Source organism: Vanessa atalanta, chromosome 21, assembly GCF_905147765.1.
Source record: "Vanessa atalanta chromosome 21, ilVanAtal1.2, whole genome shotgun sequence".
In the NCBI taxonomy this organism is placed as follows: Eukaryota; Metazoa; Arthropoda; class Insecta; order Lepidoptera; family Nymphalidae; genus Vanessa; species Vanessa atalanta.
In genome coordinates, this window is record NC_061891.1 from 8,460,513 (window position 1) to 8,476,034 (window position 15,522).

The 15,522-nt window shown below is 33.3% G+C and overlaps 1 protein-coding gene across 1 annotated transcript in view; it reads right to left on the reverse strand.

The window, feature by feature from the left end:
• Nucleotides 1-15,522, reverse strand: part of LOC125072376 (alpha-N-acetylgalactosaminidase) — a 70,116-nt gene that overhangs the window by 7,619 nt on the left and 46,975 nt on the right. Inside the window, exon 4 of the mRNA XM_047682995.1 lies at nucleotides 595-688. Within this exon, the coding sequence (XP_047538951.1) occupies nucleotides 595-688 (94 nt within the window). The remainder of the gene's footprint in view (nucleotides 1-594; nucleotides 689-15,522) is intronic.

Below are 15,522 nucleotides of genomic sequence, written 5' to 3' on the forward strand. Positions count from 1 at the left end.
ATTGAAGAACAATTAAAAATTATACTATGATTATATGAGAGCCGAGATGGCCCAGTGATTAGAAGGCGTGCATCTTAACCGATGATTTCGGGTTCAAGCCCAGGCAAGCACCACTGAATTTTCATGTGCTTAATTTGTGTTTATTATTCATCTCGTGCTCAGCGGTGAAGGAAAACATCGTGAGGAAACCTGCAATCTGCATGTGTCTAATTTCAACGAAATTCTGCCACATGTGTATTCCGCCAACCCGCATTGGAGCAGCGTGGTGGAATATGCTCCAAACCTTCTCCTCAATGGGAGAGGAGGCCTTTAGCCCAGCAGTGGGAAAATTTACAGGCTGCTAATGCTAATGCTACTATGAGATTTATTTAACTAGTCTAACCTAAGTACATTATAATTTGAATATAGGATGACTCCAAAATTACTATCAAATTACATTGTAGTAACTTCTTAAATTCTTATTTATATGGCAATCGATCCATTGGTGTCAAAGCCACACAACAATCTCAAAAATATATCTTAATTTTTCTATTAATAATCAGAAATCGTGAACTATATCATTAAGAGATAAATATTTTATTATGACAAACTCACCTCCAGCAAGATGCCCGACCACACCCGGATAACCGGCACAGGTGAAGTTACCGTAGTCCTCGTAGATACCGAACTTAAGACCTTTGCTGTGTACCTGAAATAATAGGAAAAATAACATTAGTATAATAAAACACATCAGTTATGTCGTACAATAATTACGACGATATAAATATATGAATGGTCCCGTCATTAGAACATGCCAATCTTTAGATTAAGAGAAGCTGAAGATTAAGATGGCGGGTTTAAACCTAAAGTGTGTAGGGCTTTGTGCAAGCCCGTCTGGGTAGGTACCACCCACTCATCAGATATTCTACCGCCAAATAACAGTACTCTGTATTGTTGTGTTTCGGTTAGAAGGGTGAGTGAGCCAGTGTAATCACAGGCACAAGGGACATAACATCTTAGTTCCCGAGATTGGTGGCGCATAGGTGATGTAAGGAATGGTTAATATTTCTTACAGCGCCTTTGTCTATGGGCGGTGGTGACCACTTACCATCAGGTGGTCCATATGCTCGTCCGCCAACAAATGCCATAAAAAAAAACTACAGTTTATTTATTTATTTAACAAGACCAACCAACAGTATACACAATATTATATTAAAATTAAATATTACATTTGAAACTTATTTTGGCAATGAAAAACTACAGGTTTTTACAGGTCGTCTCAGCATGCAATGTACCGACGCTAAATAATAATAATAAACATAAACTAATCACATATATATACATATGTAGCAGCGTCAATTAATTAAATACTTTGTAATCACTTAGTTTTGAGATTTGATTCTGGATGGCTAGTGTGGTCAATCGATGTTAGTCATGTTAAAAAAAAAAACAAGGAACGTCAGCAGTCAAGAAGCGTATATATGACAGATGGCGGCCTATGAAATAGTGTAAAAATCAATGTACGATAATCAAGCTATCGATTCGTTATATCATTTCGTGAATATATATGATGAAGATGGTGACCCCGAATCCGACAATCTTGACGGCTCCCCGTCATATATAACTCTGAACATCTTGAGAGTTGAAAGAAATATAATTCGGTAATAGGATGAAGTGTTCTTATTCCAATTGACTTTTCTGTAATTTTTAAGCTTGTGTGCGTGTAACTGCGTATGCGTGTATTATCACAAAGTCAAAGTCAAAAATCTTTATTCAATATAGAAGTGTTTGCACTTGCTTATTGATAGTCAAAAATCTACCACCGGTTCGGAATTTATCACCTCGCACCTGAGAAGAACCGGCGAAAGAATATAGTCAATCCAATAGATATAAAACATCGTGATACTATCCGGCATAAACGCTCTTTAATATCAATGATTAGAGACGATAATTAAAATATCACATTTATATGTGCAATCAGAAAGTGTTGCACGATATTAGATGATAAACGAAATATATGAAACAACAAAAAGCAATGAAACCTCAATGAAAATCTTTAAAATACCTAAATGTTTGGACGATCTTAGAAAATTGAGCGCGGTTACATGTAGTTCAGTTTTTTCAACAGTTCTCTAAAGCCCAAGCGTTTAATTAGAGACTCAACATCACCTGCAAGTCGAAGATTTGAATGGTGATTCAATTAAAGAATCTTCTAAGAATGCGGATGATAATTCTGATATTTGTAGCTAAATAAGGCTATAAGGGTGACAGCCGATGAATCAAACGACGACTAAATGGCACGAAAATGTCATACAGCTTCATTTTTAATTAGATAATTTTTTATCGTTTATTTTTTATTGAAGGAGATGAAAAAAATGGAAAGCTGTAACACTGTATCTTAACCAGGTGGCAAGCATTACTTATATATATATTATCTTAGAAAACCTTGCAACAAACGTACAGAGAAAATATTTTTTTTGTGCTGTCTACTACTTTTTTTTAATAGGGTGGCAGTGAAGTCATAATGAAACATTTTATAAATTAAAATTTAAAAAATAAGTCAGCGTGGTCTACGTCATTCGAGAAGAACGGCGAGCTCCAACGAACATCCAGCGAAGATCTGCTGATGTTTACTCAATAAGAAAATTGTAAAACGTCACAAACAAATAAAAACACGAAGTAAAAAAGGCACGGCCAACTGTGAGCCCTTGCATGTTATCACACAAATGAAAAAAAAAACCTAATCATTAGTTAACACATATTAAATAATCGTTATTAAATGACATCATACAGTCATAACGACATACAAGAACTAGAAGCGAGAAAAATCGCTCGCTTTGTATTTTGTCTTTTCAAACAGCTGTGACGTAATATAAACTCATATCATTACAAAATAATATCGCTTAGTGTAATTTATCAAATCATTGTTACATTTTAATGGCTCCTCTAATTACATATACAAAAGCTCCATTGAACTTTTTATTGTGGCAACGATAAATTATATGCAAGGTTGTCAAATAAAGGAGTCCTTATAATTTATTGGTCGTACTATAATTAAAATACAGATATTGTAAAATTTCGTGTAACATAGTAATAAATATATTTTTAAATTAATTTAGCCCTTTTATTGGACCACAGCGGTTAGATACTCGTTTTAGCAGCTTAGGTGAGATCGTGTAACAAACGTTTATAAGTACGTACGACAATAAGAGAAAGTCATTGTGGAGTATTTTAGTATTTATCAAATAATATACAAAACCTTGAAAAAATATAGTAGAAATAAATTGTATTTAAACGCCTTTCAACATAATCATCGATAAGAGCCGACAAGAATCTAACTAGTACCGCTTTTACAACATTCACTTTAACTGTAAGTCCGGCCCAGATAATAATTAGAGTCGCGACATAATGCCATAAAAAAGTCAATATAAATCTATACTAATATTATGAAAAGGTAAAATTTGTTTGTTTGTATGTAGGGAGTAATCTCGGGAACTAGTGATACGATTCAATTTTTTTTCACTGGTATAAAACTACATTATTTCTGAGTTCTATAGGGTATAAATTATATTTATATTGTATAATTTTCTTTGCTAACAAATTGCACCCGTGCGAAGCCGGGGCGTGCCGCTAGTTTATAACTACAATATATTATTATTATTTACTATTATAATTAAATAAATTTTAAATGATCAACCCTGAATACTTTAAACGATACTAAGTAGACTTATTGAGAAACATTAGAAAAAAAATATAAAATCGTTAATTCGATACACGAAACAAGAGTCATTCACTTTTGCCCGTTCCAAGGTTAAGTATTACGAAAAAAACGTATTATTGTCTGTATATATGATTGCAATAATATAATAAGTAATAATGGCGTTATATGCATAAAAAGAGGAGGGAGAGGATCTAATGTAATCTAATAACACATTGAAGAAACTTTAAAAAGAAAATTATATCTAATAATGTTAAGCACACTAAAATAATAACCATATTGAGTTTTAATGTTCTTTTTATGGTTCTGACTCTGTTTAATTTTCAAAATAAATTAATTTATGAAAATTAACAGAAAGATCTTAAAAGTCGGCAATTACAAATAAAAATATTTAAAAAAAAAAACTAAACTAAATTAAATATAACTATACAGACATAATACAAATTATGAAAAAATACACTATTTTGTATTTGATGAATATCTAAAGCTAGCTGAACCCGCTTTATCTGGTCAAAAACGCACAAACGTTATTAAAGTTCACGAATAGTTAAATTATAATGAGTTTTACAATCCTTACTTTACAAAATGATCGAATCTCCATACGTATTTGCACCCCCCTTTTCGCTTCGTTGAGGGATGATTTCCGATCAAAACTTTCCCGGAACACAAACAATCTCGACACCAAACTTCATCTAAATCGGGGTTCAGTCGAATAAGCGTGAAGAGGTAACAGAGGTCACTTTCGCAATTACAATATTGGTAGGGATAGCATAAGAATAACATAATTATACCAATTAAATTAAATAAGAGCCGAGATGGCCCAGTGGCTAGAACGCGTGCATCTTAACCGATGATTTCGGGTTCAAACCCAGGCAGGCACCACTGAAATTTCATGTGCTTAATTTGTGTTTATAATTCATCTCGTGCTCGGCGGTGAAGGAAAACATCGTGAGGAAACCTGCATGTGTCTAATTTCAACTAAATTCTGCCACATGTGTATTCCATCAACCCGCATTGGAGCAGCGTGGTGGAATATGCTCCAAACCTTCTCCTCAAAGGGAGAGGAGGCCTTTATCCCAGCAGTGGCACATTCACGGGCTGCTAATGCTAATACCAATTAAATAATACTAGATATTTAATATAAATAATAATCGGAAAATAAATCTCTTTCTGTTTTTCTGACATACGGGTTAGCTTTAAACAAAAAATGTTTTTGTTTTTTTTCTACGTAATTCCATTTTCAAAACAAATGTTTCGTCTCGAATGTGATTCATTCGATTACAGTACTAAAGAAACACTTAGTAAATCAATAATAAAGCGTATAATTATATAATATGTGAAAATAATTGCATGTTCTTGTACATTGTAAAGTGTACACGGTCACGCATCATTCATTCGATTAAGGAGACACTTCGTACTATTGTTGTTGGCACTTACGTGGTTTTTTAGCATGGTCACACCGATCAACCGTTAAAGTCCTCATATTGAATAAACACAATATGATTTTAGTAAATCTTAAACACACAAATTGATGTACACATATTACTTATACATATTTACTTATATAAGGACGGGCGAATCAGCTACCTATCTATCAGAATTTGGTAAGTGGTCACCACCGCTTATACCCATATAAAAAAAATACCCATTTCTTACATTGCCAACGCGCCACTAACTTTGTACACTAAGATGTTATGTTCCTTGTGTAAATACCTTGACTCGTTTTGTATTATCGAATTTGTTACAATTCGCTACTAGATGGCGTTGCTTAACAAGTTCAATACCGTTCAACCGAATTATTATAAATTAACTACAAACTATACATATAAGAACTGCCTCAATCTAACAGCTAGCTTATCAGACTGGAGATATTTCGGTCCTGATTTTCCCCAGCTTTGACTAACAGTCAAAAGTTATTGAGAACACTATTGCAGACATCATAAGTTAAGATTTTGTTTGTTTATTTATATAAATTTGTTTCGTTTTTTTTTTCTTTTTTTTTAAAGTCATTAGTTAATATTTAATTTACTATGTTTTTTTTGTATTTTTATGTTTTTATTATTTATATTTGCAATGTATGTTTGTCCCGAATAAACATGTTCTTATTCTTTCTTATTCTTATTATAGAATGAAGAAATTCTAGGAGTACAGCTATCCGGTCGTGTCGAATAACGATGTCGGAATATAGAGTGCACTGATGTTAGTTTATACACTAAAATATAAGACGTAATTATTAATTTTATACTTAAAAAAAAAGCAATTATAAATTATACATCATTGCCTAACCAAAGAAAAAAAAACGTAATATGTAATTTAACAATGTCTTCATCAAAATACCAACATTAAAAAAAAACATTCAAAAGTTATCAAACCATTAAAACGAGGCTGTTGTTATTAATTCGTGACGTTGTTGCAAATTTCAAAAGCGAATTAGACACGGTAGCTGAAACACAACGTTGTTGAAAAAACGGATGGTTACCGTGTCGAAAATTTTCGTTACTTTCAAGTGTATAAAGTTCTATTCACTCAAGAAGTCGCGCCCTTCGACAACAACATAACAGCCTGTTAATTTCCCACTCCTGGTCTAAGGCCTCCTCTCCCTTAGAGGAGAACCTTCTGTTTTGGAGCATATTCCTCCAGCACGTGGTGGTGGATACACATATGGCAGATTTTCGTTGAAATTAGACACATGCAGCTTTCTTACGTTTTCCTTCACCGCCGAACACGAGATGAATTATAAACACTAATTAAGCACATGAAAATTCAGTGGTGCTTGCCTGGGTTTAAATCAGCAATCATCGGTTAAGATGCACGCATTTCAAATAAATTCAACGAAATGCCACATGTTTAACCACCAACCCGCATTAGAGCAGCATGGCATAAGTTCCTAACTTAACCTAACCTTCTTCTCAAAGGGAGAGTAGACCTTAGCCCAGTAGTGGGAAATTTACAGGCTGTTACTGTTCTATACTGTTGATGACAGAAAGAAAGAAATCAGTGTTTTGCTGAACAACTAACAACAATGTTTACAAGGCGGTTAATATTTAAATTAAATAAACAAGCACTATCTAGATTGTAGGCACAGAAACCCGTGCGTATCGCAACCGCGTGAGAATCGTCTGATTGCGACCGGGTTACGAAAGCAAAGCTATCTGCCACTGTAGTAACACTTAACGACTTCCTTCATCCCCACTAAGTTTAGCTAATACTTTAGGTTACCATGTTACGCCCCACTAATAATAATGATTGGTATTTAATTGATCACTGCTCCACTCTTCGCTGCATATTTCATGTTGCACACACATACACACATTGACGTATAAGACACATATGTAGGTTATGGAGATATGTCGATATGGATATTACTTTTAAACCACGAGTCATTATAATGTATTAAAGACATTTTTGTATACAATGAATCAAAAACAATATGTTTTGCATATAACCTAATCAAGTAGAGAATGTCACACATTGTCTTGAAACATGTGAAAAATAGGCCTATTCATTAACGGTTATGTTAATTTTCTAAAATGTATAATAGGTACATTTTACGAGATATGATTTATTTTATAAATAAATATTATATTTATTGCATGTATATATTTGTAAACGTTAATCTCAGGGTTTAGCTTAGATTTGATATGTTTGCGTTAATTAGCCCATTTATTGATAAAGGTATAGTCTGTAGGACATCAACATAGACGTTTAACGTGACAGCTACGCTTGGTACTCACCAAATGTCATACTACTTTACTAGTGTAAGTATGTGAGTTTATTGAAAAGAAAAGTCACACTCAATGCTTAAATGTTTTTGATTTATATAATCAAACATGCGACTTTTCGCCATATGAAATAATCCAATGTCGTCGAATCACACGAATGAGGTTCACGCCGTATTTACATGGCCGTTTTTAAACGTGACTGACGAAACTATAAAACAGTCCGCTGTGTATTATATATATAGAATCTTTAATAGTGTCGTGTGGAGCCATACGTTACGTACACAATCAAAAAAATATGTAAATCCATACTAATATTCTAAATGCGAAAGTAACTCTGTCTGTCTGTCTGTGTCTCTTTCACGCCACTGAACCGATTTAAATTAAATTTGGTACACAGATAGTCTGGAGCTTACAGATAGGCTACTTTTTAATTGCAAAAAGGGTTGAAAATGTTGTATGAAAGTATTGTCATTTTCTTTAACTTTTTATGTCAAATTCAAACACGTACGAAGTCGCGGGCACAGCTAGTATATTATAAAACAAATCTTCAAAACAGAGCGCCATATGAATGTAGACTTTGTATTTTTTAAATTAATTTAACTCAAATTGTCCCATTTAAAAATACATTAAACGCCGTTCGTAATTTTTCTATGCTTTAAAATACATATATCTAGATTTATTATATACTAACGATCCTTACAATTACCTACCGTTAATATATAACACATTAAATGTCACCGTATTTGTTGTTACGAGACATTCCCACGCCCGATCCTTTATGAAGGTCGTTATAAATCTCGCGATACATTCAAAGATATAAAACTATACATATTGTTCTATCATTGTCTGACTTTTCGCATAGCAAGGGCTCGTTTCGACACACGATTGTGATATAATGAGGCTGTAAGAAACGAGAAAGAAAAGATATACAGTGTGACGGGCGCGGGAATACGTTTTTTACTCATCATTCAATCATTATGCTATTATATTTTATCATTTGAACTCAATAGTCCAATTGATTGAGGCAAGAAGTGTTTTGTTTATGTAAAGCTGATTTTAGGTACTCTATTTATTTTCATATCGAATTTTTACTTTATCTGTATCATATTAAATTCAATCAAAAATATCAATTGTCAAAGTTGAGATATTGACTGTGTTACACTCTCGTCTTCAATGATTTATGAATTTAGGTTTACGCACACATGTGCACTACAATATCCTGCATGATCAGGTATTCTTTTAAATTGGCTTCCGTGGATGTAATTTCTGATCAGGACATTATTCGCTTATATAAATTTATGATGCTGCCTCAAATTGAATATATAAGAATAATAGTTTTAACGCACAATAAAATGCTGTTCCATTTTCAAATATGGCGTAAGTAAAAATATACTTAAATTATGACACAACAGTTTTAACATTCAAATAAATAGTGAATGGAACGAAAACGAACGAACTGTTTGTTTACATTTCTACTGCGCGTTCACTCTGTATTGGTCATCGATTTGGAGAAAGATTCTTTCATGAAAAATAGCACGTAGTCAGAGCAATTTTTCATTATATATATTTAGTGTAGTTTCGACGAAAGATTGACTATAAAATCCTTCCTGGTGATCAGAAATAAAAGGATTTTGATCATGAAGTCAAATCAAATCAAATCAATTTTATTCATGTAAACTTCACAATGAAGCATTTTTGAATCGTCGATATTTAAATACTACCACCATTTCGGAAAGCAGCTTCCAGCAAGAAGAAACGGCAAGAAACTCGCATAGTTACTCTTTTTAAATAAAGAGATTTACAATGCTGTTTTTTTAAAATAATTACTGTCCTGTGATGAAACCCGAGCCTATATCCGGGCATTTTTTCCAAAAAGTATTATTTTAATGAATTGGATGAAAATAGTCTTAATAAACTTTTTAAAGTTATTTAAAGTTTCTGTCATGTATTTCATATATTCTGGATTAATAAACGGTATTAGGTAACTGTAGAGAAGTAACGCAAACATCGGTTAAATTGTACGTATTAAGACTGACCAAAAAAAGTCTTGAGCACAGATTTCTCAAGACCACTTGTCTACAGATCAAAACAATTGACTTTAAACACTTTGATGCCAAATTCGGTATAAATAATGAGCACCTATTTGCATAAATTATCCATATTTATATAAATTTATAAATGGTAGTTTGTATTCACATAGTACTTAGATATTTTTGTTTAACAGCGAGTTGTAACTCTGTTTAATTTACATAACCTTTCACAATAATAATTAATGAGTCTATTGTTCTAAAATAATATAAGCTCCATTGAGTGTATTTCCAATAAACTTTACTAGATATCGATATTTGATTTTGCAGTAGATTTGTTTTAAAATATATCGTTTCTTGTAGCGTACAGTCGAATGGACAACGACAATGATTAAATAATGGCGTAAATCTTCGGCAAGATAATTGTAAACGGTGCCAAAAACGATGCATTTGTCGGGATGGCCTAATATGAACGACTTCTAAAAAGTGATGAAAATTGCCATGCCAAACGAATGAAATTCCAACAATGGACTTGTCAAGATACATATGTAATTTTACCAGAATTTTGTATGCCTAGTTAAATATAAACTGCCTAGATCTAGCGGCTAGATGTAAGGCCGCAGATCCCAAGAAAAGCGCGTAAAGTCGTTGGTCCTGCAACTGAAATATTTCCTGTTAGATTTGCCGTCTCGCTGAATTATGATAAGGAGAGAGGGGGGGGGGGAGAAGACACTTGTCCAGTATAATATGGCCTGCGTAGTTGTCTGATCTCCCTTGAGATTGTCGCGGCCGCAATCCGTTAAGACGACAACATCGAATATGAACTAATTTAAATAAATAAAACATGCTATATACATTAAAATCGTCAAAAAGTGTAATCACAGGCACAAGGGACATAACATCTTAGTGCCCAAGGGTGGTGGAGCATAGGTGATGTACAGAATGTTAATATTTAAGGCTAATATTTCTTACAGCGCCTTTGTCTATGGGCGGTGGTGACCACTTACCATTAGGTGGCCCATATGCTCGTCCGCCAACCAATGCCATAAAAAGTTAAAAAAAAAACATTTTTGTTTAACATATAAATACCAACCACGAAAAAATATTTAAATCCTTGTCACGAATAAGCTACTTACTCCAAGTTCACTCTAAAGCATGCTACTTACTTACTTATATTACCAGCAGCTAGCATGCATTGCACTCACAATACAATCCTACCGAATTCATACGGTATTGCTTCATATGCTAGTAGGTAGCATGCTAGATGACAATCTACACTTCGCGCAATCCGTACATCGTTCTTTTGGACCTTTTGTTACTGCCACCATAAAATAAATATGAAAAAAATTGTATATTATATGTTCATTTTATTAATTATACAAATACCAAGATAAGTTAATCGCGGTATCCGTTGACGTGCTTAATTAGTCTCCCGACTAACGCCGTAATTAAATAATAACCTCACTTTCTACAAACTCTAGAGCGATTTTTGACATTATTAAAATTTAACTTTCTATCTTAACAAAATGATCGCTAAGATAATTCTTCGAATTAAATTTCTTTATTCGCCTTTATTCTTGTACTGAATAAGCTATACATATGTAGATCTTCTTTATACAATTATATTATCTTCTGTGAAATCAAAATTTATTTTCAATTTATCTTTGTGACATTAATTATATTTTTGAACGAATGTTTTTTATTCCAATTTTGAATTTTATCGAATATGGCTGGAGAATAATGCACTTGACCTAGTTCACCTGTTCAACCGTTTGGCGTTTGGCGGCTTCAACGCAGTGTTGCCAAATTGATTGTCTACGCCAGGGCTGTCCAAACTACATACCTTTGCGGGCCATTTAAATTTACTACAAAAGCTAGAGGGCCGCAGAAAAAAAAATTTCAGCTAATAAAATACAGGGTAATAATTTCTTTATACGTTTATTGATTCTTAGCTAATTTATCTTTAACAATCATATCAATATCAACATCAACATTCGTTGTTGCCAGGCGCATTGCATGAAGAAGCGACTTATCTGACAGTGAAGATCTATACTTAGATTTTATAAAGTTCATTGTAGAATATGCACTTTCACATAAATAAGTGCTGCCCATCATCGATCCCATTTTCAAGCCAAAATTTGTTAATATGGAGAAACGATCGCCAAGGATCTTAAAAAAATCCATTCCAGTTTCTGTTCTCCCCTTGTAAAATGGATCTGACTGTACGTCACATAATTCCAACTGGTATTCAATCTTTACGCTTTCGATTTGAATTGTTAATGGACGCATAAATAGAGCCAAATCGCGCTCTAATTCTTTGAAATCAGCGAAACGCTGCTCAAATTCTAAAATTACCTCATCGATGTACTTCAGGTGGTCAGAAAAGTTGCATCCTTCAAAATTTCCCATTTCGGTGTAATATTCTTGGCAACTCGGAAAAAAAGAAAAATCATTTTTTTCCAGTGACGTTTTGAACAATCTCTGTTTACTTTTGAACCCATTCACATACCCATACAAGTTGGCTATATTGTGTTGTTTGCCTTGTAATTTCAAATTTAATTCATTCAAATGTTGTGTCATATCAGTTAAAAATGCTAGATCAGCAAGAAATTCAGGATCTTGCATTTTAGTTTCCATATCACTTGTATCAGATTTTATTTCATTTTTAAGAAATATGGGAATGTCTTTCCGTAAAGCGAAAAAGCGCTGCAAGCACTGACCAGCACTCAACCATCGGATTTCTGAGTGCAATAGCAGATCCCCATAGCTTGCGTCAATTTCAGTTAAAAAATTACGAAATTTACGATGACTCAAAGCTTTGTTTCCGCCTCTAATAAGATTAGTTATTTTAACAACTATTTTCATGGCATTCATTTGGCGCAAAGATTTTCCGCATAAAGCTTCTTGGTGTATGATGCAATGGATTAATGGGCAATCAATGCCATTTTGTTTTAGAAGTCCCTTAAGTCCTGTAACGTTTCCTATCATAGCTTTTGCTCCATCGGTCACAATACAAGAACATTTTTGAAACCCACCGTATTCCATAACAGTTTTGTTAACTGCTTGAAAGATATCGCTGCCTTTAGTTGAGACATATAGTGGCACTAAGTTTAACATTTCCTCCGTGATCAAAAAATCTTTTGAAATACAGCGAATAAAAATTATTAATTGACCGATATCTGTTTGGTCTGTACTTTCATCCAAACATAATGAATAATATTCACATTTTACAATGTAATCACATATTTTTTTCGAAACATATTCGCCCATATCATCTATTCGTCGCGCAACTGTTTGGTGAGATAATGCTACTGATTCAAATTTTTCTGCTAATTTCGGCTGCATGAAGCGATGAGCCATGGCAACTGCGCATTGTTTTATAAAAACTCCATCGCTGAAGGGTTTTTTAGCTTTGGCTAATTGTAAACAAACTTCATAAGAAGCAGTCAAACTGTAATTGTCTGTATTGACTTTTGAAAAAAAACTTGTCTGTTACGTTAGTTTTTTCTTATGCTCAGTCACAACAATTTTTCTTGCTTCACCGACGTGTATTTTATATTTTTCTTCGTGCAAAGTAGTATAATGACGCTTAACATTATATTCTTTACACACAGACAAAACTTGCATACAAATCATACACTGAATTTTATTACTATTGTTGCAAATAAAATAATCAAGTTCCCGCTTCTCATTAAATACACGATGTTCATCAGTTAATTTTCGCTTCTTCGTAGACATAATGTCAACTTTATTTTGCTATTAAGTGGCGATACGAACTTAGTGAAAGCGAAAGCCTAACTAATACGGACACCACCAAATACTCACTCTACAGAAACAAAATACTTTCCGGGAATTCCCCGAAATAGTTAATGAATGTTACAAGAATTAATAAATAAATAATACTAAATATTGATTATTTGTTTTGACAAATAATTCTATTATCCAAACTATTTATGTCCAAAACTATTGGCTGATTACAATATTCCGCGGGCCGCAAGAATACAAGACGCGGGCCGCATGCGGCCCGCGGGCCGTTGTTTGGACAGCCCTGGTCTACGCTATTTTGGGAATATTATTTTTATCTCGATTTAATGCGCTGGAAATTAACCTCGATTTCTATTAATAATTTTCGAATCAATTTAAAAAAAAATTGTATTCGACACGAGTTAAAAACTTAACGCGTAAAGATCACTGACGGCATTAACGCACAATAATTAGAGCGCAACTCGATATATAATAAAAAAAAAACAACAAACGGTCTAGACATCCTAAGGTTTGCTGATAGAAAATGCTATTAACAAAAAGCCTCTTTGTGGCATATTATATAGTGCATTATTTTGTGTGATAAATTATGAAATTATTAAATAAATTATTGTTATTCAGTTTTAGTAATTAATTAATTACATATTTCGAACTAGCTATTTCCAGAGCTAGCTTCGCTCACTGATTAAAGAGTATTTGTTCAACGTATATATTTTATATCGAATGCCACATCATAATCAATTTCTTGGTAACTAAACTCACAGATAATCCCACATTAATATTTTTTTGGATCTCGGTATGCGGACGGACAAATCATCACCGCCCATAGACAATGGAGATGTAGGTAATATTAAACATTCATTACATCAACAAAAAACTTGTTGTGCCCCTTGTGCCTGTAGTTACACTGGCTCACTCACCCAGAACAGAACAATACTAATTATTGCTATTTCGCGGTAGAATATCTGTTAAGTGGTTTTACCTACCCAGATGGGCATGCTAAAAGCCCTACTACCAAGTTAAATATTAGCCGAAATCATGGAATTAAATTTATATAATACGGAAGGAACGTTGACAAATATAAGTCGCAAATTAAAAAATATCCTAATTTTCTTAAAAATAATTTAATTCCGACCACAGCTTGTAATAAAACTCTTAACAAAATACTTATAACCTCTCAATGTAAACTATCACAATTTATTTTATAATTATATATATATTTTTTAATTTCCCTGTTTATGGCAACACTGATACAGTTTAGATGTTTTTTACACTTTTACCGCGGACGTGACCTTCGTTACGCGGCTATACTGAATGGATCTGTTTTCTCACGGTATTTTGGGATTTGACATTGAACTTAATACAGTTGTGAATAATTTGCACCGGAATATATCGAACATATCGATACAATGAATGAACAACGAGTTTTCAGACGTGATATCCGGCGGAGTAGATGTTATCTAGGTCATAGAAAAAACAGTCAATATTAAATCGAGGTCATGGAATTGCAATAAAGATTTATTAATTAGTAAGGTGACGATTTTTTCGTAACAAAAATAAAACAACTAAACCAATATAGATGAAACTTAAACGAGAAGATGGAGCGCGTTTCGGAAAAAGTCTTTTTATATTTTATTAATGTTTTATAAGTAACTGTGCGTTGTAGTTTTCCCTCTATAAGTTTAAATAATGAATTTCATATTATTGTATAAATAATAAATATATTCACTTCAAGTTACATCACGTGGGGGGGGGGGCGTCTTCGTGAGTAAATAGATCTACTTATATCTCATCTATAAAAGTGATACATTTGAGATGAATACTTCGATAGTCAACGAGTGCCTGATATCTATATATGACAGCATTTCATCTGACACAAGCAGCTCTCCTTACCAACACAATTTCCCTTCATCTAGAGGTAATATAAGCTCAAATTAAACATGTCAAAGTTTTACGTGGCATACCCAGATCCGAATGCAAGATCTCTGATTAAGATCAACACGCTCATTCTACTCGGTCACTTCATTCATTAACAAACTATACTTAATAATAGAACAGATAATAAAAGTTACATAGATCAAATATACGCCCTCTTTCATGTATAAGCTATTGAAACGATTGAAGGTGGAGGCGATATCGCAATGCCTACGCCCACGTTACGTTCCCACGGCGATAGCCATCTCGGCTGTATTAAAATAAAATGTGTTACGGATTTAGTGAACTGTCAGGGTCACCGGTAATGTAGGTCTCACTTTATGGACTTTATCTTATCTATCTATATATCTATCTAAGGTATTACATATATGTATAACAT